At 42.5% G+C, this 25,288-nt stretch overlaps 1 protein-coding gene across 1 annotated transcript; it reads left to right on the top strand.

The window, feature by feature from the left end:
• Window positions 1–267: 267 nt before the first annotated feature.
• Window positions 268–10,559, top strand: MRPS33 (mitochondrial ribosomal protein S33). Its single transcript, XM_059711994.1, has 3 exons — window positions 268–399; window positions 6,584–6,825; window positions 10,029–10,559. The coding sequence occupies exons 2-3, from the start codon at window positions 6,611–6,613 to the stop codon at window positions 10,132–10,134; spliced, it is 321 nt and encodes a 106-aa protein (XP_059567977.1). The 5' UTR covers window positions 268–399; window positions 6,584–6,610; the 3' UTR covers window positions 10,135–10,559.
• Window positions 10,560–25,288: the final 14,729 nt, after the last annotated feature.

Below are 25,288 nucleotides of genomic sequence, written 5' to 3'. Positions count from 1 at the left end.
AACACCAAAAGAAAAGGAAAAGAAAAAAGAAAGTGCATTTCATCTTCCACCACAAGGCACACACAATAGCCCCTGCTTCAGAGATCTGGGGGGCAGCTGTGTAGCCACTTCCAGCAAAACACGGTTAGCGAACCTCGCAGGACCTTACAGGAAAGCTAATCTTCCTTCCTTACCCCGACCACCTAGTCCTCACTGCTCCGCACACCGGAGGAGCTAGCCTCACTGCGCAGGCGCCAGGTCTGGCGCTAGTAGCTCCGGGTCTTCCACTAGGGCTCCCCTCTAGCCCCCAGGCTTTCGTTTCTCTACTGCTCTCCGCAGCGGTTTCTGGCGAGACTTGGAGCCGGGTTGGGGGCGGGACTTCCGGTGGAAGGGCGCGTGGGAGAGGAAGGTCACCACTGGGTAAGGCTGTCCGTGACTTTGTGGGGTCTGTAGAGCGGGTATGGGCGGTGGCTGTAGGGGCGGGGGTGGCGGGGCGGAGGGTTGGGGTCCACAACTTTGTAGGGTCGCCGAGTTAAGCAGCTTGGAAGGTTCGCCGGTATCATACAAACAACTTGGCCTTTTCCTGCGAAAATTGGGGGATTTTCTAAACTAAGGACGCTAGCCTAGTTTCCTCTCCGGCGCAGTTACTGTCTTCTTGATTAGGGAGCTTTCAAGACTCCGTTTCTTTGCTCACCAGATAGCTTTTTGCACCGTAGCTTTGTGTGGGGTATGCAGATTAATTTTGTTAGCAGCTTGATTAAAATATAATAGAATGATATTTAAGAAACATATTCGCGAAATACCCTGCCGATTCGACGTCAGGTGACACGGTTCCTTCCATCACAGGCAGGCGTGATCCAGTCAGTTGAAGGGTTTTGGGGATGTTCTTGTTAAACTGAATAACGCTGATATACAGTATATATATATCCCACATTCAAAGGCTGATAAATCGCGTTGCTTACCCATATCTTCGGAAAAAAATCACTTATGTCGTGGTAAACAACCTGCTTCCCTATTTATAATGATCTGGCCCTCTAGCAACTTCAGCGCGAAATTATAGCTGCTAATTTGCCTACAAAGGTCAGGTGGTCATACTAATCTGGCCACTCAGTGTATATCCAGAGCCGTTGATGTCTCTGAGACCCAGTAAAATGATCAGTACCGGGCTTTAAAAATAAGAAAGCATTGTGTTTAGATTGTTTTCCTGGAAACACGTGTGCACAGCGTGTGAGTTCCTTGGGGCCAGCTGATGATGAGGGCGGGCACTGGGCCGTGAGTTCTGTGGCCAGCCTCACTACGCAGGAGGCAGGGTAACTGTCCTTATGTAGCAGATGAGAAAACGGAGGCCAGGAGTGCAGTGCCTACTACTAACAGTTAGGCCATGAAAGCGCAGAGGCAAAATTCCATCCAGATTCCAGCTCCAGAGCTGGAGCTCTCCTCTAACCACTGGTTTTTGAGAAACTGGAGAAAGCGCTCCCCAGCACGATTTACATACATGCACACGCACGATTCAGCATACATTTTTAAAGTTCCACAGGATTCACCTCGCCAAGGGATATCCAAGTTAAGAACTCCAGCACTTTTCAAAGAAAAAGGCAAACCTAATTCGAAACCAGTATTGAAATAAACATTGAACCTGACCTTTTCAGTGCATCAGAAGTATCAGAAAAAAAATCAAAGAAACTTGCCCTTTTATGCCAAAGTAAAAAATATGGGAATTTCCTTATGTGGGCCTAATATGTTTGAGTAATTTGTTTTTTGCTTACCATTTTTAACTCCAGTTAATTTTCCTTCATGATACTGTTTTATTCACATTTAAAGAAAAGTGATTTAATTGTACCTCTTAAAATGGCTTCATGTGAATAAAAATCTAATTGACATGTAAAATATTTGCCTTTTACTTTAATGCCTTTAACAAGGTCATCAGATTTTTTAAAAAAGGTAAAATGGAAAGAATCCACAAAAAGGCATACCAAGGCCCTAAAAGTACGGCATTTGAATTTTTAAAAAAACTTAAGGCTAGTAAAAAGTGGCAGTTTGCCAGTATTAGAACCAATATTTATGGACAGCAGAACTTTTAAGCTGTTTTAGCATATGTGGGGGGGAAAAAAAGAACATCAAGTTCCTATGCCATTCTTAATCAGACACATATGGACTATGTGGAAGGAGCCTACAAAGCAGTAATTGATAATTATTATAACAATCAGTTTCCTTCTATTTAGCAAGTGGTTCTCTGTTCCTAGTAAGAGATTCAGGTTTGAAAAGGTTTAGTCCCTTTCTCCATCACAAAAGTTTTAGGACTTGGATTTTGTGATATAATCACATTCCAATGGATTCTAATGAGACCTTGTGATTTATAAGCTGCTAGAGGCCCGGTGCATGAAATTTGCAAGGTCTTTAGAGGTTTAAAGCACTAACTTGTTAACTATTTTCTGTTTATACATTAAACCAGTGGTTTTCAACCTTTTTCATTTCATGGCACACATTAATTACTAAAATTCTGTGGCACACCAAAATATGTATATATTTTTGCAGATCTGATAAAAAAAAAAGGTATAATTTTGATTCACCCACACCGGACAGCTATTGTGTTGGCTGTTGTCATTTTATTTGACAACCTAAAGCTGTGGTCGGCAAACTGCAGCTCGCGAGCCACAAGCGGCTCTTTGGCCCCTTGAGTGTGGCTCTTCCTAAGCCTTAGGAGTACCCTAATTAAGTTAATAACAATGTACCTACCTATATAGTTTAAGTTTAAAAACTTTGGCTCTCAAAAGAAATTTCAATCGTTGTACTGTTGATATTTGGCTCTGCTGACTAATGAGTTTGCCGACCACTGGCCTAAAGGAAAAGACGGACTTTGTAGCAATTTGAGAGTTTTGAGCATCCCTTTCTGCTTGAACTCTTTGGAGATGGAATTCAGGAGGAACTTCAGGCTGTGACTGACTTCCAATAACCCACTCTGGACCCCGGAGTCTTCTCAGATTCCCTGTGAAGAAGATTCAGCTGGCACTCAAGTACTAGCAAAGGACCTTCATTACTTGACTCTCAGCCCTACTACAAAATTCCCTTCCCTTCCACCAAAACATTCACCCCAACAGCAGGCCAGAGAAAAAAACTTAAAGGGGTTAGACTAGGGCTGAATCAAGGCATGCTGTATAGGTGATGACGTGGAGTGAGGAACTGTTTTGAAAGAAAGGATGTTACAAGTTATTAGATCTTTGTTTAAAAAGACCCATAGGAGAGGAAACTTGAGATTGAATCAAGATTCAGAAGATTTACATGTAGCTGTCATTATTGCCTATATCATGAAGATCCTTCTGATAATATTAGCATGGAGAATTATAACATGGAGTTGATTTAGATATAAACCTTGTTCTTGTACTTTTTTTTTCTTGCTAGTAATTTTAAGGTCATTATGCAGCAGCTTAGGTAAACTACTCTGCTAGATAGACTGTATACTAATATTTAGATCACCTATGATAGAAGTTCTGTGATGTCTTTCTCTTGCATCTTTTTCTTGTCTACCTTGATGCCAGGAATCAATTTAGACTGCATTTAAATGACTTCAGTATACTTCAGTTCCTTTTTTATTTGACCCAAAGAAGCACTAATAGGTCTGAGTGTTGTCATTGTGTTTTAGAAGCCTGAAGTCAGTAAGATGAAACCCAACATCAAGAATGAGAAGCAGCCGAAACCGGTTTGGCTTGGTGGATAGAGCCTCAGCCTGCGGACTGAAAGGTCCCAGGTTCGATTCCGGTCAGGGGCATGTGCCTGGGTTGTGGGCACATCCCCAGTAGGAGATGTGCAGGAGGCAGCTGCTCTCATCGATGTTTCTAACTCTCTATCTCTCTCCCTTCCTCTCTGTAAAAAATCTATAAAATATATTAAAAAAAAAAAAAAGAATGAGAAGCAAGTAACTTGTATGGAAGAAATGTAAAACAATACATTGGATGGTTTGGCTACAACATGATTAGTGCAAGGTGCATTAACTAGATTCTCTGGTTTTCAAAAACTTGAGTTGTAACAAGTTTTTTGATGTGCTATTTCAATTTTTAGTAGCAAATGTGTGTATAGGGAATCTTATGAAAATTTAGGGCATATACGAAAAAATAAAGGAAAAGAGGTCAGTGTCCCTGACTAAATAGTCAGGTATTGCATGTTTTACAAACTCTTGCGGCACACAGTTTGAAAATCACTGTGTTAAACAGTTAATGACTTTTTCTCTCATTGATGAAAATATAACCCCAGCTCATCCCCATCCATATAAAATGAAGCAAGAGTTGGGAGAGAAGTGAATCTGGGAACTAAAAGGAAAAAGAAAAAGAAACAGCAAGACTTGCACAGATCCCTGGTTTGGGGGGTCAGGGGAAGGCAAAGGAATCTTGGATCTAACCGTTGTCCCTTTGCTGGCCTTCAGGTGGCACTATTGGCCCAAGATTGCTTGGTTGGTTTCAGAATGATAAATGGTTTGAGATTGATAATTCTTAAGTTGGTTTGAGGCCAGCCTCTGCTCTTTCAATGGATCTTGACATACACATTAAATATTCCTTAATTTAAACACTGGTTTAAAGACTGGTTTTTGGTTTTGTTTTTCTTGCACTAGATATTTTGAAATGTACTTAACACCCTTCCTGTTTAGGAGGGTTTTTTTTGTCTATTTTTCCACCTTTTTTTCAAGACAGGTTTATGACATTTTTCTGTTTGGAGATGAACTCCTTTTTATCCCAGCTGAACTGTCCCCCAAGATGGTCTCTCAGCATAGGCTCTCATCTCACTATGTACAAAAATGTCAAATTAGCATATTTTGCCAATAGTTACCTACATTTAACTGGAATGGAATAAGATAGTTATTTCACCAGAGCATTCTTGGTTTTTATGTATCACCTATATAATTCTTGATATTTTAGCTATGATTTCTGTATATTACAGATACCATTTATATATCTATTTGAACATTCTATCCCTCTTGCCTCGACCTGCACGGCTAGGTTCAGGATCTGAAGGAGGGGCCGATGCACAAATGAAAATGCTATACAAGAAATATGAATTTAGAAGGCTTTGGGGCCCTAACTGGTTTGGCTCCGTGGATAGAGCATCCACTGAAAGGTCCCAGGTTCGATTCTGGTCAAGGGCATGTACCTTGGTTGCAGGCACATCCCCAGTAGGAGGTGTGCAGAGGCAGCTGATCGCGATGTTTCTCTCTCATTGATGTTTCTGACTCTCTATTCCTCTCCCTTCCTCTCTGTAAAAAATCAATAAAATATCTTAAAAAAAAAAAAAAGAAGAAGGCGGCATCGGGGGACCAGGTGGAACCTCTTTCATGAAGAGGCTCACTGAGTCCTGGCCTAGTCCGCTTCTTTTTTTAAAAAAATATATTTTTATTGATTTCAGAGAGGAAGGGAGAGGGAGAGACAGATAGAAACATCAATGATGAGAGAGAATCACTAATTGGCTGCCTCCTGCACGCCCCTTACTGGGGATCGAGCCCACAACCCGGGCATGTACCCTTGACTGGTATCGACCCTGGGACCCTACAGTCTGCAAGCCGATGGTCTATCCATGGAGCCAAACCGGCTAGGGCAGTCCGCTTCTTATTCAGTTTTAGATACACATCTTGCCCTCAGTAAAGCACGGCAAACAAGCAGCAGACAGACAGTCTCAAAGGTCAGTAAAGATCAGTAAGGTCCAGTAAACATTTACTTGGAGGCTGTCAGGTCAGGAGATTGCTTTGAGACACCACTATCTCAACATGAACGATCGGTGCCTAGCATAAGCCCTGCTAACGCTCAAGGTCCATCAGCGTCCCGCGTTCCTTGGTGCATGCTCATGACAGTGTTGGCATGCAGTGGCTTCCCACACCTCTGAAGAACAAGTTACTGTTTTCAGCTAATAAGACTTAGCTAGTTTGCATTAAAGCAGAATATAGAAGATGGAAGATAAGCAATATCACAATTCACAAGTGCCCTCTATTCGGGAATAAAATGAATCTTTTGAGCTCTTCACTGTATTTCTATAAGACCACTATCTTTGTTTTTCCCTAATGGCTCTCAGTCTCTAAGCAGAATTCAATCCAGCAACCTAGAGGCTAAATGACCTCATAACTCATTAGCAGTTCGCAGCCATCTGGAGCCCTTGAGGAGATCAGTGTTCAAAGGGCTGATAATAAAGACAACAGCATAATTATTTCTCTGCCATGATTAAACCTTTAGATGGCAAGCAGTCAGCATATTTATTCTGTAGACTGCTTAGGTGGGTGTTTTTGAAGGTATAATAATACTGTGGTAGGAAAACTTGTTTCCCTGCCCTCATCTAGCCTACAAATAGGTAAACTGACCATAACTTATTGAATCACAAAATAGTTCATTGTAAAAAAGGGCAGAGAGCAAGAGCAATAGTATATGAACACCAAATATAAAAATTGCAAATATAAAACATGCAAAGGAAATAACCACTTGGACTGTGGATGTTCTCAGCTCCAAGGCATGTCCTGCCAACAACACGGACAGAATCACGTATGACTTGCTGTGTTTTCGCTTTCTAAAGTGTTCATTCAGTAATCTGTGAATGTCTAACACTAACCCATTTGTCTTCTCATTTTCTTTAGGGACTCTTCCTCCCTCCTGCCCCAGAAATGTCTTCACTTTCAGAATATGCCTTGCGCATGACTCGCCTGAGTGCCCGGCTATTTGGTGAAGTTGCCAGGCCTACTGATTCCAAATCCATGAAAGTGGTGAAACTGTTTAGTGAGCAGCCTTTGGCCAAGAGGAAGGAGACATATGACTGGTATCCAAATCACAACACTTATTTTGCGCTCATGGGGATACTGCGTTTTTATGGCCTCTACAGGTAATGACAAAAAAAACAAAAAGCAACCAGTAAGGGATTATTGCAGTAGATCAGAAAAGGGGGAAAAAATAGCCTTTCCATCTTTATAGTTTTGTGGTTCTTATAATAGTGACCAGCTAGTCTAAAAGATAGTTTGGGGGGAGGGGGGAAGGGAGGGAGGCTTTCAAAATATTCATGATGGGACCCTGGCCGGGTGCTCAGTGGTTAGAGCAGTCGCGGGTTCGATTCTAAGTGAAGGGCAAGTACCTTGGTTGCTGGCTCAATCCACCCAGTTGGAGCATGTATGGGTGTATCTCTTACACACACCCTCTTCCCCCCTCCCTCTATTTCACTCTCTCTGAAAAATCAATGGAAAAAAATATCCTCGGGTGAGAATTAACAAATATATATATCCATGATGGGCCTACCAAAAATAAAGGGAAACATGCACTTATTGGAAGACATAAGTTAATTATGTCCATAATGTGACTTAACATTGACTAGATACTGAGCTATCGCGAGATGTTTAATTGGTCAAGAGCATTCTAAGCGGATGCGGAGGAAAACTGGTCCAAACATTGAGCAGGTTCCTGCTGGTCGATCTGCTTCCTAGCTGGTGTGGGGCAGCCTCATTCTTCCCTGGTGGCAATTTTGTTGGAGTTCTTATTGCCTTCCACCCTTTTCTGGCATTTTTAGTTGGTACACTTTTTAATATGCTAACATGGTCTAAATGAGGTGTAGTTCACCTTTAATTATAATATGTAAGCTATTAAAATAGAATAATAATGTATAATAGTAAAAGTAGTAGGCTCTTTCCTGCATTTGTATGTTTGAGTATGTATAGGAAGTGGGAGCTCAGAACACTATACAACTCTCGAAATAAAATATATCAAATACCTGCCTAGGGCAACAAAACAAAATTTAATTTGGGACTTTTCACTCTAATGTAATAAAATTACTAGTTCATTCCAGATAGCTGCATTCATTTATCCAACAGATATTTTTTGAAGTACCTTCCACATGTGGGCACTTATGATGGGCACAAGGGAGCCACAGTGAACAAATAGGATAGATTTTCTTAGTTAATATATTATTACAGATTATAATCCATGCATATTTGAACTTCTGGTATTGCTTTGGGGACAGTTTCCCTTGCCATTAGCCTGGGCTCAGAAAATAAAAATTAATTTTATTATGACCGAAAAGAAAATATCACTGGAAGGCAGATCTCCTGAATAGAAAATTATAACCCATAACAAAATCACATTCAGCTACTTAATGTACCTATTTGCTGCCACTCTCCATTTGTTTGAAAAATAAAGCCTTGCCTATCTTTGGGGACAGGGAAAAAACACTTAGCATTTCGTTATCCATAGAAAAGCATAATTATTTTCATGTAAATGGTTCCTCGCCTGCTGTGGCAAAAGGCAGGATGAAACTAGACAAATTACAATAAATAAAATATTACTCCAAGCCTGCAAGGGGGAGGGAAGCACAGATTCTCAAAAACAGTGACCCATTCAGTCTAGCAGGTACTTGGGCCATTTCATCAATGGAGACAAAGACCCCTGCCTTTGAAGCTTTCTTTCTGGCTGGGGGTGGATGGGAATGGGGAAGGGAATGTAGAAGAGGCGGAAAAACAGTAAATAATTATGTGGTATGTTACAAAGTTGGACATCTGTGGAAAGAAAAATAGTGGAGCAGGCTGGGCAGGATCAAGGGTGCTGAGAGGGCACTGGGTGAGTGGGGAGCAGGTAGATCACAGTCTTAAACAGGATAGTCAGGGTTAGCCTCATTGAGAAGATGAGGTTTACGCTGAGACTTGAAGGTGATGAGTGAGCCCAGTGGAACCTGGAGAAGAGCTTTCGAGACAGAGGCAAGGGCAGAGCAAAGCCCTGAGGCAGATGTGCACCTGGTGTGTTCCAGGAGCAGCACGGAACAAGGGGTGAGCGGTAGGACTACAGGCAGATCATGAAGGGCTCTGAGGGCTGTGGGAAGGACTCTGGCTTTTGCTCTGGGTGAGATGGGGAGCCTTTTGCAGGGCTGTGAAGAAAGGAGTGATAGGATGTGACTTAGATTTTAGAAGAATTACTCTGGCCACTGTTGAGAATAGATTATTTGGGGCAATCATAGCTAATCCCAAAGAGGTATGTTGTATCCATCATGTTCATGGACTGAAACAACATACCCTATAAAACTACTATTTCAAAACAGCCTAGGAAGTTAAAAATTGGCCAGCAAAACCCTCTGTGACATTTAATTCATATGCTATTATTGTCCATACTTTACAGATGAAGAGAATAAGATTCAAAGAGGGAAGGTCGCTTATCCAAGGTCACGCAGCTACTAAATGGCGGAGCTGTGATTTGAAACCAGGTTCAAATGGGTTCCCGAGCTTACATATTTAAACACCACTGTTCTCTAGGTATTTGATTGCAGAATACAGATATTTTTACACATCGTGGGCAGTCTTCATCTTACACCCATCTGCTTGTACATATAGTCCTGGTTGCCTTGATCCCTAGAGTACATGTCTTCTGATTTGGCTCCCATCTGCCTGAGCCTTTTGTTGTGAACTGTCTACTGCCATTAAGTCAGCTTCCTCCACACTATTCCCCCTTGTAGTAGGTGCTAATTCCTGGGATTCTCAGGGTCTGTGTGTAGCTATTGAAGTTTTTACCCACTTTCTGCTCCTCTCGTATTTTGTCTTGGTATAATAGGGAAACTTGGGTAATTATTAGTGTGGTATCATAGTTCCATAGGTTTACATGGCTGGCCCAAGAATTAACTGTCATTATTTCTCTGAAGGGGAACTGTAATTTAGAAGTGAACTTTTGGAATACAATGAATCTGTATATTGGGGACTCCCCATCCTTTCTGTTCACCAAGCTGAGCATGTGCTTTGTAGAAGTCATGGATTAATTACCACAACCCCCTAAGGCAGTGGTCGGCAAACTCATTAGTCAACAGAGCTAAATATCAACAGTACAACGACGAAATTTCTTTTGAGAGCCAGATTTTTTAAACTTAAACTATATAGGTAGGTACATTGTTATTAACTTAATTAGGGTACTCCTAAGGCTTAGGAAGAGCCGCACTCAAGGGGCCAAAGAGCCGCATGTGGCTCGCGAGCCGCTGTTTGCCAACCACGGATAAGGAAATAGTGCTAGATTGGTGTACTTTTCCAATCTGTAAAATCCTGGCTTTTTTCTCTCTCCATTCAGAGACGAGCATCAGGACTTCAAGGAGGAGCAGAGACGTCTGAAGAAACTTCGAGGAAAGGGGAAACCAAGGAAAGGAGAAGGAAAAAGAGCAGCAAAAAAGAAATAGTGTTTGTCAGTGCGAAGAGAAACTTCCTCCTCTGCAACTGAGAGCAGAAGCAAGAATTTATTCTCTTTCCCCATGTTGAATGAGGAACACAAATGCTCGGTGTTGAAGTCTGATCCAGTTAAAGTGTGACCGGTTTCTTGACCACATTCTAATTCTGCAAAGTTATTTTGGCCTTGGTTTTGTAATCTGAGGTTTACCACATTCCCTAAAGAAATGAATGCAGCCCAGCCGGTGTGGCTCAGAGGCCGAGCACTGACCCAGGAACCAAGAGGTCATCAATTGGATTCCTGGTTGTAGGCTCAATCCCCAGTGGAGGGCATGGAGGAGGCTATCGATCAATGATGTTGCTCTCTCACTCATCAGTGTTTCTCTCCCTCTCCCTTCCTCTCTAAAAATCAATAAAAACATTTTTAAATATATATATATATATAAAAAGAAATAAATGCATAGATTATTGCTGAATGGCTTGTGTGGGGTGAGAGTGGGGTGTTGGGAAAGGGAGGGAAACATTAAGCAAGCACACTAGTCTCATTACTTTCTCTTGCTTCCCCATAAGCCCTGAAGTCTTTCATCTCTGGCTGTTCAGCTACTGTCTCCACCTCCAAGCTCAAACTATGTGCCTCTCCACCCACTCCTTTGAGAATATCTAATAGAGTATATACCTGGTAAGAGAATATTAAGTATCTGCTGTATACAAGGTACTGGGGTCCTGATAATACAGTGATTAGCAAGAGAAACAGTCCCTGCCTGGTAGGACTTTCAGCCTTGTGGAAGAAATGTTACCTAATTATGTAAATACAATAGTATTAAATGCTACAAAGGAAAAATCCAGACTTCTAGGCGAGGGTGGAGGGTTGGCGAATTGATCCAAAGCGATAGCAAGAGGCCCAAACGTCAGTAGGGAGTTTAGAGAAGGCCCCCCTAAGGAGATGATGTTTAAGCTGGCTCTGAAGGATGACTAAGAGTGGGGCAGAAGAAAAACGGTGGTAAAACTGAGGCACAGAGACCACCTAAGGTAAGAAGTCCGGTTCAAGGAGTTGAAAAAGACCACTAACTAGTTCCGGTTGGTCATAAGGAAATAGAGGCCAGATCATGAAGGGCTTTTGCAAGGTCTGTGAAAAAGCTTGGCCTAACCAACTTCACCAAAGATCACAGTGTATGAGATATTATTTCCATTAGAGAGGACTGATGTATACAGGTGAGTAGCTAGCTGCTCATCTTACTGTATTCTAGCAATGAGCCTCTAGTGAGGTTGTGAGGGCCTCTCGGGTGTTTTTGTTTTTTTCAAGAGTTGCTCTGAAGATGTCTAGCACTGTCTAAAGTACTTTTTTTTAATTGTAATAAAAAGATTTACCATCTTAACCATTTAACCATTGTTTCTACCTCTCAGGAAAAGAGAGCACAGTGCACAGGCAAGAGTATGTATAGCTGCTACAATTTTCTTTCCCTGCAACTTTAGAAATATTGGCAGTAACTTCCCTGTGAATAATTCTTGAACTAGAAAGAATCCCACTATATGTTTAGATAAATGATATTTTCAAGAGATACATAATCCAGATGGTATGGCCAGGCCTATATTACAGTCAAAAAATAAAAAACTATTGAATTGCATAAATGAAGCTGCAAAACTATTATTCTGCAATTTGGCTCAATTAAACATAAAAATTCTCTACGAATAAAAAAAACCTATTAAAATTGGGTGATTTGTATCTGATACGTAGATGTGAATTCCAGCAGAAGGCTGAGGATCCATTTAGAACTCTTAAGCACCTGCCACGTGCCTGACATACTAGTAGTAGAAAACACAGCTGAATAGACTTAGTCTGTAAAATTGTGTGAATGTGTGTGAGCGTGTTGTAAAATATTGACAAGATCTCAGGGATTTCCTCTGGAAAGTGCAGACGCACTGTCGGCCAGTGTATCTGAGCTTGGTGGGTGGATGACTACCCCAGGATGCTGGGCTGAGAAACAGGCTTGCTCCCAGTGCAGAACATCCCAGTGATGCTCAGACTTATGTCCTCTCCAGCTTTTGAAGAAGGTCTGCATTCAGGAGCTTAGGAGAATTCATGTGTTCTAAAAAGAGTAACTATAGCCCTGGCTGGTTTGGCTCAGTGGATGGAGCATCGGCCTGCGGACTGAAGGGTCCCGGGTTCAATTCCAGTCAAGGGCACATGCCCGAGTTGCAGGGCTTGATCCCCAGTGGGGGGTGTGCAGGAGGCAGCCAAGCAATGATTCTCTCTCATCATTGATGTTTCTGTCTTTCCCTCTCCCTGCCTCTCTGAAATCAATAAAATTATTAAAAAAAAAAAAAAACTATAATAGACACCAGCAGCCAACCTGAGTCAGAAAACAGACGTGGTGGTTGGTTCACCAAGAGCCTGCGTGGAGCCTTAGCACTGTCTCTCAGGAACTTGCAGACCACCCGGCAGCAGATTAGTGTGCCTCTGCTCCATGCTGAAAGTCAGAAACTAATGCTAAAACGTATTTACGTAACTGTACCCTAAAACCAACTGATAAACGTGGTGTAACTCAAACCAGCCTGTAGAGCAGATGAAAAGTAGAAGATATGAGGGGAGAGTTGACTCTTGATGCCATGAAAGCAACACATCTCAGGACACCAGTGACCAAGGGCTAACTGCCATCAGAACTTTAACTGTAGGGTAGGCTAGCCAGATTGTTTAATTGGAGTTCTCTTGCCAAGACCAAAACTATTTGTTTTCCCTCTAATGTTTGGTATTTTGTGTGCATGGAGGATTTTTCCCTTGATTTCAATGGCATAATAAAAAGACACTGGGGCTCTAGCTGATTTGGCTCAGTGGATAGACCGCCCGCCTTCAGACTGAAGGGTCCTAGATTCGATTCCAGTCAAGAACACATGCCCGGGTTGCAGGCTCAATCCAAAGTAGGGGGTGTGCAGGAGGCAGCTGATCAATAATTCTCTCTCATCATTGATATTCCTCTCTCCCTCTCCCTTTCTGAAATCAATCCTATATAATAAAAGGCTAATATGCAAATTTCCCCTCGGGAGTTCGGGAGACCTAGAGTTCGCTCGCTTGCTATGACATGCGCTGACCACCAGGGGGCGGTGTGGAACACGGTGGGTGACCAGCAGCAGCAGCAGGGTGCTGAGGGAGCAAGGGAAGGAGGAGGCAGGGAAGCAAGGAACCACACAGTGGCAGCGCGTGGGCAGCGAGAGGAGGAGGCGGGGAGGCGGGGAACCTGATTGGCCCTTATCGCTGGCCAGGCCTAGGGACCCTATCTGTGCACGAATTTCATGCACTGGGCCTCTAGTAAAAATATATTTTTTTTTAAAAAAAGAAACTGGGCTTTGGATTTAAAAGTCATGAGTTTGTGACAAAGTTCTACCTACTGGCTATGTAGCCTTATGTCAATCGTCTTCTCTGAACCTCTCTTTCTTCCTCTGTAAAATCATGATGATAAAACTTCACATATATTTGTGACAAGACCTATGTAAATTGGAAAAGTCAAATATTTCTACATAGTTATTTGTATAACTAGAAAGCATTAATTATGTCTTAACCCCTAGAGTGCCGGGGAGTGTGATTGCGCTCCTCCTGTCTTTCGCCAAAAGTGCCGGGAGCGCTATCACGCTCCTTCTGCAGTGTTAACATTATATGTTTTGTTTATAATACAATCAGCAAGCAATATATGTCAAAGATGAAAACAAATGTAGTAAAGGTTTCCTTAAGTTTTTGATTATGTAACTTCATTTACTTGCGATTCATAATTTTTTTCCTAAACTGCTGTAAAATCAGCAAAAATGCCTTGGCAATTTTAGCATAGTTCCTAGGATATTGGTTGGCACTCAAAGGGTTAAGAGCAGATTTTTCCGCCCTAACCGGTTTGGATCAGTGGATAGAGCGTTGGCCTGCTGACTGAAGGGTCCCGGGTTCGATTCCAGTCAAGGGCATGTACCTTGGTTGCGGGCACATCCCCAGTAGGAGGTGTGTAGGAGGCAGCTGATCGATGTTTCTCTCTCATTGATGTTTCTAACTCTCTATCTCTCTCCCTTCCTCTCTGTAAAAAATCAATAAAATATATTTAAAAAAAAACAACAACAACAATGAAATGTTTTTAAAATGACATAAAGGCAGGAAAACAGAGGGGGGTCATGAAACTAGTGGGAGGGTTGTCCAAAGAAACTATCCAAGTGCAATTTTCTAACTTAATTGAAGGTCTGGCAATATTATCCTATATAATAAAACCCTAATATGCAAATTGACTGAACGGCAAAAGGACTGGTGGAACAACCAGTCGCTATGACATGCACTGACCACCAGGGGGCATATGCTCAATGCAGGAGCTGCCCCCAGTTGGGGATTGGACCTAAACCGGCAGTCAGATATCCCCCAAGGGTGCAGACCCTGCTGAAGGACCCCTGCCCCTGTGCACGAATTTCGTGCACCAGGCCTCTAGTAAGTTCATATTAAAGTAGAAATAAGTTAAACCAATGTAGATTCTTCTTGCTTGCTTGCTTGCTTCTATTGATTTTAGGGAGAGGAAAGAGAGAGAAACATCCATTTGTTGTTTCACTTATTTATGCATTCATTGGTTGATTCCTGTATGCCACATTGGTGTATTGGGATAATATTCTAATAAACTGAGCTACCAAGCCAGGGCCCAACCAATGTAGCTTAGATTCTAAGACCATCCTCATTCTAAGTAAGGAAACGTTTTCTGAGACAGAAGATAGATTCATTTATGCAGAACTTTGTGTCTATTGCAGAAAATATGAACTCTTCCTTACTGACAGTCTAAATTGGTGCTCAATATGGAATATCTTCCCAAAAGAGCCACAAAACTACTATTTGAACAATTGGATTTTAAATTAAAACAGCATTCCAGACAGGAATTGAAAGCCTCAGGTAGAACACAATTTGAATCTAAAAGTCTGAGTATATCTAGTATGAGAAATGAGCAGAGTATTCAGCACCAAACAAGTGAAATACACATTCTTAACAAAGAAGTTAGGGGTAGGACAGATCAATGTGGTTTGAATCATCAGAAATGACTTTACAAGCAGTGAAAGCAATGAATGTGAGTCATGTCAACATTTTGGGAGCACTTACCACACGTTGAGCATTGGACTTTGTAGCCTTATCTTATGTAACCATTGTATGATAGTATCCCCAATTTTTCAGATGAGAAAGCTGAGGCTTAGATTGTGCCCAAGTTCACACAGCTCTAAGTGTCTAGATCAGTGGTACTCAACCTTGGCTGCACATTAGAATCACCTGGGAATCTTTTTAAAATCCTGATTTCTGGGCCTCATCCTCCGGAAATTCTGTTTCTTTGTTATGGGGTGGGGCCACAATATTAGTAACAAAGAAACAGAATTTCTGGAGGATGAGGCCCAGAAATCAGGATTTTTAAAAGATTCCCAGGTGACTCTAATGTGCAGCCAAGGTTGAGAACCGCTGGTCTAGACTGAGGTTTAAATCCAAACCAGCTGACTTCAAAGCCTGTACTGCCAATCACCACACTGTGACAGGTAGGATCTACACAAGCAGAGAAAGGTTTACAGTGAATAGCACATGCATGTGCAAATACCTGCAAACAAACGTGGAAACTCTGGTTCATAAGAGCAATAATGGGCACAGCCAGGCAACCTCAGAGTGTAACCAGAATGAACCAATAGGAGTCCTCAAGTTCCCATGACCTGACAGTGTAGCACTAATCTCTAAGTCTGAGGACTAACAATAGTACTAATTGGTCCAGTGCTTTATTTACCACTTGCTGGGCAGGATACTTAACTTTTCCTATAAGTTACATCACGTATCTCCTATGAGGTATTATTTTCCTCATCTTGTATGTGAGCTTAAGTTTAGAGCTATGGTTCTCTGCTCTGGCTTTGCATTCAATCACCCGGGGGAGCTTAAAAGAGCCCTGTGCAGGGTCTCACTCCAGAGTAATTCAGAGCTGGGGCAGGAAGGAGAAATAACTTAGGCACTGGTGTTTTTGAAAAGTTCCTGAGGTGGCTCACTGTGCAGCCAAGGTTAAGAATCATTGGTTTATGGACATAAGACACTGGGGGATAGGGGAGGCTAGGGGACTGTCTAGGGCCGGGGGATAAAATGGATACATATGTAATACCCTTTGTAATACTTTAAGCAATAAAAAAAATAAAATTAAAAAAAAAACTTGTAAGAAACACTTGAAATAAAAGGAAATATGTTCTTAAAAAAAAAAAAAAAAAGAAATGAGTTCTGATGCTTAGTCTTAGCCTATGTATAATTGTTAGTGTTTACTGGTGCATATCCTACCTGCATTCTATTACTGAACACTTGCTTACTTTGAATTCTATTGTATACAAATACCAAATACATGTTGACCCATGGAGCACATGAAAAATAAATTGCTCTATGGATTGTCATGAATATAAGCAATTCAGAAAAGATTTGGATACCAAAAGTCAGGTTGCCATCTAGGGAGTTTGGAGCTGTTGAGTGTATCATTCATTTGTCAGATCTTATTTTGTTATTGCCATTCTATTTCTTTTCCCCAACAATCTTGGGAATAAAGTGCTAAGCAGGTTATTGCAAAAAAAAAAAAAAAAAAAAAAGAATCATTGGTTTAAAGCAGTATTTCTAATGTTAGTTAGTATGCAGCAGTATTATATGCAGGGCTTAAACAGCTGAGCCCCACTGGAGTTTCTTACTCAGTAGGCCTTGGTGTGGCCCAAGGGTTTGTATTTGTAATAGTAGTGACCATGTGTTCCTGATGCTGCTGGTCTGGGAACCACACTAGTCATTTAAAGTCACTTGGGCTGGCAAATTACTGTGGCCCTAGCCTCTCCAGTGAAATTCCCCAGCCAACCTGGAGCCTTTTGCTAAACCTGAAGGAGCAAATCTTTAGAACCTGACAGCAGACAAACAAGGTGTTACACATGTAGAGAAAGTTTTAGTTAATGAAAAAGTTCATGAAACTCTTGAAAGAAGTTTGAATAAATGGAGAGATAGCCTATATACATGAATGGAGAAATTACATATTAAGATGTTTGTTGTTTAATTTGTATAATTTATCATTTCTATCAAAATTTCAATAGTCTTTTTTGGAGTTTGACAAAATGATTCAAATTTTCAAAATCCACTTGGGCCCTGACCAGTTTGGCTCAGTGGCTAGAGCGTCGGCCTGTGGATTGAAGAGTCCCAGGTTCGATTCCGGTCAAGGGCATGGACCTTGGTTGCGGGCACATCCCCAGTAGCGGGTGTGCAGGAAGCAGCTGATAGGTGTTTCTCTCTCATGGATGTTTCTAACTCTCTATCCCTCTCCCTTCCTCTCTGTAAAAATATCAATAAAATATATTTTTTTTTAAAAATCCACTTGGAAGAAAAAAAAAATAGAATACAAAAGAAATTCTGAAAAGGAGTGTTATGGGGGCCCATATCAAGTTTTGAAACATAATTTAAATTGTTTCTAAAAATACTTATATTGGTGTTAGAATAAATCATTGGGGAAAAAGAGATAACCCAAAAATATTTGCTATAATGTATAAGGTTTAACATACAATAATGGATGCTTCTCTAGTTAGTCAATAAATGGTGTTGGGACAATTAGTTGGCAGTTGAGGTGAGGGGCAATTTAGGTCATCACTTCACACCATACACTGAATGAACTTTGGATGGGTTAGTAATCAAACATAAAGGGGACATTTTTAAAATGGAAACTGTAAGAGAAGAGATGAATCACTAGTTAAACTTGGACAGGTTACTTCTTTAATTCAAAGTAACAAAAGAAGTCCTAGGGAAAAGGCAAGCAGATTAAAAAGTTTCTTAAGAAAATTTCAAAGAAAATGATGGAAAAATATTTATAGCAAACAAGACAAATAAATAGGGTCGTTTTCATTTATTTTTAATATGTTTTTATTGATTTGAGAGAGAGAGAGAAAGGAAGAGGGAAAAAGAAAAACATCTGTGAGAGAGAAGCATCAATGAGAAACATCGACCCGTTGCCTCCTGCACGTCCCCTATTGGGCATTGAGTCTGCAACCAGCAACCTCTTGGTGCATGGGACAATGCTCAACCAACTCAGCCATACTGGCCCGGCAATAGGGTCATTTTCAAAATCCTACAGAGAGCTCAGCTAGTGTGGCTCAATGACCCAGGAACCTAGAGGTCACCAGTTTGATTCCCGGTGAGGGCACATGCCTGAGTTACCGGCTTGATCCCAGTAGGGAGCATGCAGGAGGCAGCCAATTGATATTTCTATCCCCCTCCTTTCCTCTCTCTAAAAATCAATAAAAACATTTTTTAAAAATCCTATAGAGAGCTTATACTATTTTATAAGAAAAAATCAAGTAACAATAGAAAAAGGGCAAATAATATAAATAGGCCATACACAAAACAGCAACTACAAGTAGTAAACGAACACAGGGGATGCACACTCCAGCCTCAGGGCCTTTATACATTTGCCTCTGAACACACTTTCTCTAGACATCCTACCTGACACTTAAACTCACTTTTGGGGTCTTTGTTCAAATGTCAACTTCTCAACATCGCTCTCTCTGACCACCCTATTGAAAATCACAAATGTTATTCACTAATGTACCATACCCCATTTCTGCTTTATTTTTCTCCATAGCATTTTTCACTGCCTGGCATACTGTCGTTTGACTATTTATTCTGCTACCCCAGCCAGAATCTAGTTTTGTGTGGACGGGAATTTTACTCACTGCTATGTCCCCAGGGCCTGCAACAGTACTTAATTCGTACCATCACCACATTTTTGTTGAATTAATGAAATACTCCAATTCACTTTTAACTGGAAAATAAGTGAAGTACATTTTTGTCGCTGTATTAGAAAAGAAAGAAATAGAGAAAGGGAGGGAGGTAAAAAGAGAGAGAAAGAGAAATGAATGATAGTTCATTTGGATTGACAAAGTGATTTAGTAAACAGGGAAATTGTTTCCAGGATTTTGTGGCAGTGGAGTGAAAAACTGGAGAGAGAGATCCAATGGGTTTTGCATAGAGAAGACAGACATATTTGTGGGGTTTAGGAGAAGAGGTGAGAAGAAGAGATTTTGTGCATCTGAGGGAACAAAAGCTTTTTGATTTGCTGTCTTTTGGTGTGAGTTGCATTTTACCTATTCTGGTAGCAAATATGGGCAGGAATTGCTAGCTTCCAAGCATGAGCATGAACTTGAGCTCCAATTTCTGGACCCTTTGGTCCAGAATGAAGCCAGTCTGGTGACCAGCACAACTGGTCTAACAGCTGGTGTATCCTGAAGGAGTAGGCAAGGGCAAGGTCACTCTGGGTCTCTAGCCACAATCTAAAAGGTCAGCCAAGGACCAGTCAGAGGGGGTGTAGTGCAAATTTCACAAACGGATGCAGGAAACCAACAGCAATGGGCACCCGAGGGATAAGAGCCGGGCAGCGGTCAGTGTGGGGGCAGGGTGCCCCAGGTGAACAGGGCTCTGCTGCTGCCAAACCAGGGGGTCCCAGCGCTCTAGCTTATTCTGTTCACAGGTAGATAAACTCTTGATGGAAAGTTTGGTGTAAGTGTGCATTTTACCTATTAGCTGAAAAGTAAGTTAAGGTGGCAAAGTCACTACCACGTGAAAATCAAAAGTGGACACAACATGTTGGGATTTAAGTAAGGGGAAAGTAAAGAGTAACTCACAAATTTGGTTTACACACAATCTTTTAGAAATACTTCTACTACGCAAAACTTGGGGTTTGTCGATTCTGTGATTTCTTTGAACCTCTTCCCTTTGTTTAGTTTCTGCTCTAGCTCTTGATGGGAGACCAGAGGGAGTAAAACCAAGGCTCTCTTTCCCAGTGGTACAAGGCCTACACCTGTCAGTCAGTGGGACTCCATTAAGGCGGTGCCCATCGGAGGACTGGCTCAGCCCTCCTGCATCAGAACCATTACCAGGGCTTCTCTGAGTCAGCAGGCTGGGGTACCGCCCAGGCATCGGCATCTCCAACAAGCACTCCCAGGTGATGAATATGCACTCTAGCACGTGAGAATTGCAGTCTTGGGAATTCTGGTGGAAGCAAAATTGAAAGAGATATACCCTGTTTCCAAGATACATACTTAGCCACAAAATGCAAGCGTTCAGATGACCTTGTGTTGGAACTATATCAAAGGTGTCTTGGATCAGCTCTAAATTGTGATGTCCTCACCACCAATCTCCTTCAGTTTCTGATTTTATAATTCTCTCCAATAGGCTTAGATATCTGTCTGATTTCATTCTCAGTGAGTCCTTAGCATGAACAATTGCTTGTCATTCTAGTATGATCTCATCTCTGCAGGGGTCTTGGTGGGGCATGTTCAAGGACGCAGAGGGAGTAAGGATGACCCACTGCCTGGGTACTCAATTCCAACCATGTGGTCTGCTCCAAACCATGTGTGCAGCCTGTAAACTTCATCACAGAAAGGATAGCATGACCAGAACTATTCTTCTTGTGAAGAATAATCACTTGATCTTTCCTCCTCCTTCATTAGTCTAATGAAGCCTCTCCACTGCGTCTCACAGCCAGCATTAACAGCAGGGAAGATGAAAGTGCAGGAAAGCTCGTGATCTCATTTGGAGATCACAGCCTGTCTTTAGCACAACAGGTGGGCCCCTCCAGGATTGTTTCCACATCGCCTAACCACTCACTGGCGCCAGCTCCCCGAAGAGGGCAGGGCGACTGCATGATGTATGGAAAATAGGAAGAAAGAAAATCAGATCATCTACTCCACAAGACCACCCAAAAATATGCTTTACTGTCCAACATTCTGCAAAGAACTAGTGCTTCTGTGCTTTTTAGAAAGGTTATTTTTTAGAAAGAGCATTGTCATAAATTCAAAACAGAGCATCCCAACTGATGCAGCTCTTTCTCATTAAAAATTAAACACCTGTGCCCAGCCAGCACAGTGGTTGAGCCTCAACCTATGAAGCAGGAAGTCACGGTTGGGGCACATGCCCGGGTTGCAGGCTCAATCTCCAGTAGGGGACATAGAGGAGGCAGCAAATCAATGATTCTCTCTCATCATTGATGTCTCTATCTCTCTCTCCCTCTCCCTTCCTTTCTGAAATCAATAAAATTACATTTTTTTTAAAAAAAATTAAACACCTGGGAAGCATCATAAAAATAACCCAAAATGGTAATTTGGGTTATTTTTCTAATTGTCATTATTCTGCAGGAGCCCCAGTCAATTTAAAACTGTGCAAGTCTCATGTGTGCTGCTTGCCTTTGCACCTCCCGCCACAACCCTCCATGAAGGAGTTCACCATTGCCCTGCTGACTGGGCCTGCCCAAACCATCTCCTTACCTTTCCTGCCGTGCTTGATCCCATGTCATCTAAATAGGTGACCTCCAGGATGAGTCACCCTCGATTTACACCCCTGGCTGGTTCAGGTACAATGCAGAAACTGTTTCTGAAATGTCAGTCTCAAAAGGAGAGGCTTCTAATACTTTTACTAACTTGCTCACAGCAAGAGACATCTTTGTGCTCTCCATCTAGCTCCTTGTTTACACCAACTAGCAAGCCCTGCTGAATTAGACAACAGTGTAAATGCTACAGCCTTTTAACTCAAAGTGTGGTGCATGGACCCCCAGGAGCTGGTGAGAATCCAGACCTTCTGAACTTAGATCTGCATGTTAACAAGAATCCCAGGTGGTTTGTATGCACTAGAAAGTGGGAGAAAAAACGGCCTAGATTTGTATTAACCTTCAGAGTTCTTAGAGGTCATAGGTATATCAGAGACCAAATGTAGCCTTTTTGCCTTTCCTCATGCAATTCATTACGCTCCCTGCCTGGAAATGCTTTCCATCATGGCCATCAACCTGGCAAAACTTTTACTCATCTTTCAAGGCCCAGCCCCAAGTTCACATCCCCATTGAAACCTTCTAGATACCCTGAGTCAGAACTAACCATGTCCTCTTCTGTGTTCCCTTGATACTTTTCCACTGTATCCAGCATATACCAATATTATAGAGTCTTCATATTATAGCTTATACACTCACATGTCTGTGTCCCCCACAAGAATATAAAATATCAAAGGGCAAAAGCATGTCTTATTTATCTATGTTCCCCAGCACCCAGCCCAAGACTTAGAACAAGGCTCAATAAATGTTACATGAAAACTACCGTTTGATCTTTCCTTCCATTGTTTTAGAGTCATGCAATAGTAAACCTTATGCCACCTGAAGATTTTCACATTGTAACTTTCTATCCTTTAGAAACTATTTTTATATCTTTAATATGCTAATTTACAGTAATGATTCAAAAACCTTTCCATTGGCCTGGAGACAATCTCAGAGCCTACATTTCATCGGGATAACTATTTCTGCCCCCTTTTCCTTTGCACATGCCCCTCTTCCACAATATAACATCTGTTGCTGATGGAAAGCCAGCTTGTTGAGCAGATATTTTTAGGGGGATGGTAGGTATATTAATTATATTAATTAACTTATATTAATCCTGTTTTAATAACTCTAATATTTCCTTACAAATATATAACTGATATTACTGAGTCAATTGAGAGTAAAAGACAAGAAAACCGTACAGAGAGGAGAGTAAAGTAGAAGATTAGTGGTCCAGGAGTCACAATAATTAATAGCTATAGCCTTAAGACAAACACCAGAAAACATTGCACGTAATTATGGGGCACTTAAAGATTTGGCATAAACCCTCAGGTTAACAATGAACTCTTGAAAGACTGCATGTAGTCATGTACCAGCCTGCATGAGATAACACACAGCCGAGATGTTCACAGCAATATACAAGAGGCAATTATCACTGCACTGTGCTGTAAGCAGCTCATGGTCCACAACACTGATCCAAATGGCTCACATATTGATCTTTGTTTACATTTATTCTGAAGCTGTAGTTCTGGCACTGGTAATTGAATTGAAAGACACTATTTAGGTAAACTTCTGCTTTCTAAAGTGGCCCTTGGAATATTTATTAAGAGGTTAAATATGAATATCCTTTGACTCAGGAATTCCATATGCCCATAACATAGAAATACAGATACAAATGGACAAAACTGTTCATTGCAGTTTTTATAAAAAAAACTAGAGGGCCGAAACCGGTTTGGCTCAGTGGATAGAGCGTCGGCCTGTGGACTGAAGGGTCCCAGGCTCGATTCCAGTCAAGGGCATGTACCTGGATTGCGGGCACATCCCCAGTAGATGTGCAGGAGGCAGCTGATCGATGTTTCTCTCTCATTGATGTTTCTGACTCTCTATCTCTCTCCCTTCCTCTCTGTGAAAAATCAATAAAATATATTTTTTAAAAACCCACAAAAACTAGAGGCCTGGTGCATGACATTCGTGCACTGGGGGTGGGGGAGTCCCTCAGCCCAGCCTGGGCCCTCTCCCGGTCTGGGACCCCTTGGCGGACATCCCTCTCACAGTCTGGGACCCCTCACTCCTTACTGCCCACTTGCTCGCTACTCTGTGGGCCTAAGCCAGCAGGCGGACGTCCCTCAGGGGTCCTTAGTGTTGCTGCAGAGGCAAGAGAGGCTTCCCCCATCACCACTGCGCTCGCCAGCTGTGAGCCCGGCTTCTGGCTGAGTGGCACTCCCCCTGTGGGAGTGCACTGACCACCAGGGTGCAGCTCCTGCATTGAGCATCTGCCCTCTGATGATCAGCGCACGTCATAGCAACCAGTCGTTCCGTCATTCAGTCGATTTGCATATTAGCCTTTTATTATATAGGATAGAAAACATGTTCATCAATAGAAAAGCTATTAAATAAATTGTACTACATTCATATCCTGGATATTGTAAACTAGTGTTTAAATATTTTATTTATTTTAGAGAGAGAAGAAGGGAGAGGAATAGAGAGATAGAAACATCAATGAGAGAGAAACATCATCATCAATTGGTCACCTCCTGCACCAATTGATCTTCTGCTGAAGATCAAGCCAGCAACCCAGGCATGTAACCTGACTGGGAATTGAAACAGTGACCTCTTGGTTCATGGGTCAACGCTCAATCAGAGCCACACCAGCTGGGTTAGTTTTAAAAAAGAGATACAGGTATATGTGCTGACATGGAAATATGTCAATGATATAGCATCTTTAAAAAACAAGTAGCAGAACATTCTATTACTAGTGACCCAGTACATGGATTCGTGCACATTGAAAGAAAATTAATTAGAAGGTGGCCAGCGGGGCAGGACTAGGCGAGATGGGCCAGACACACCCTGGAGCCAACCTCCTGCAATCCCTCCCCAGCCGGCCACACCTGGGGTGGCGCAGTAGCTCAAAGGGTGCCTCTGGAGTGAGCGGGGTCCCTCCGGCAGGTGGGGTCCCTTGGCTTGGCCTGTAGGGATCAGGCCAAAACCAGCTCTCCAACATCCCCTGAGGGGTCCCAGAGTGCAAGAAGGCATTTTGCAAAGTTGCTATTGTACAGGGTGTGAAACGCAAAGGCAAGTGTGCAGTAAACCAGATTCAAGGCAACAGTGCCCCAGCAACAACATAACCCATGGATGAAGGTGGAATTGCATGGCCCCATGAGGAATCAAGCTCCCTCCTCTCTGGTTTTGGGGTGAATCACCTGAGAACTGCAGCTGCCAAGTTACTGCAGCTCGGCAGCTCCTGCATTGAGCGTCTGCCCCCTGGTGGTCAGTGCACATCATAGCTACTGGTAGGATGGACACTTAGCATATTAGTCTTTTATATATATAGACTAGAGGCCCGGTGCACAAAAATTTGTGCACTCGGGGGGGAGGGGGGTCCCTCAGCCCGGCCTGTGCCCTCTCGCAGTCTGGGACCCCTCGGGAGATAACGACCTGCTGGCTTAGGCCTGCTCCCATGTGGCAGAGGGCAGGCCCAATCCCTAGGTGCAGCCCCTGATTGGGCTCAGAGCAGGGCTGATTGGGGCATTGGGGCGCCGCCCCCTGTCATGCACAGAGCAGGGGGGATTGGGAGGTTGTGATGCCACCCTCAGTCACACTCATGGTAGGGCCGATTGGGGAGTTGGGGCACCGCCCCCTGTCACACTCAAGGTAGAGTCGATAGGGAGGTTGTGGCGCCACCCCCTGTCACGCACAGAGCAGGGCCCATCAGGGGGTTGAGGAGCACCCCCCTGTCACACACAGAGCAGGGCCCATCAGGGGGTTGAGGAGCTCCCCCCTGTCACTCACAGAGTAGGGCCAATAGAGGAGTTGGCACACCACCCCCTGTCACCCACAG

Source organism: Myotis daubentonii, chromosome 10 (assembly GCF_963259705.1).
Source record: "Myotis daubentonii chromosome 10, mMyoDau2.1, whole genome shotgun sequence".
Taxonomy (NCBI): Eukaryota; Metazoa; Chordata; class Mammalia; order Chiroptera; family Vespertilionidae; genus Myotis; species Myotis daubentonii.
This window is presented reverse-complemented; position numbering and strand designations above follow the sequence as displayed.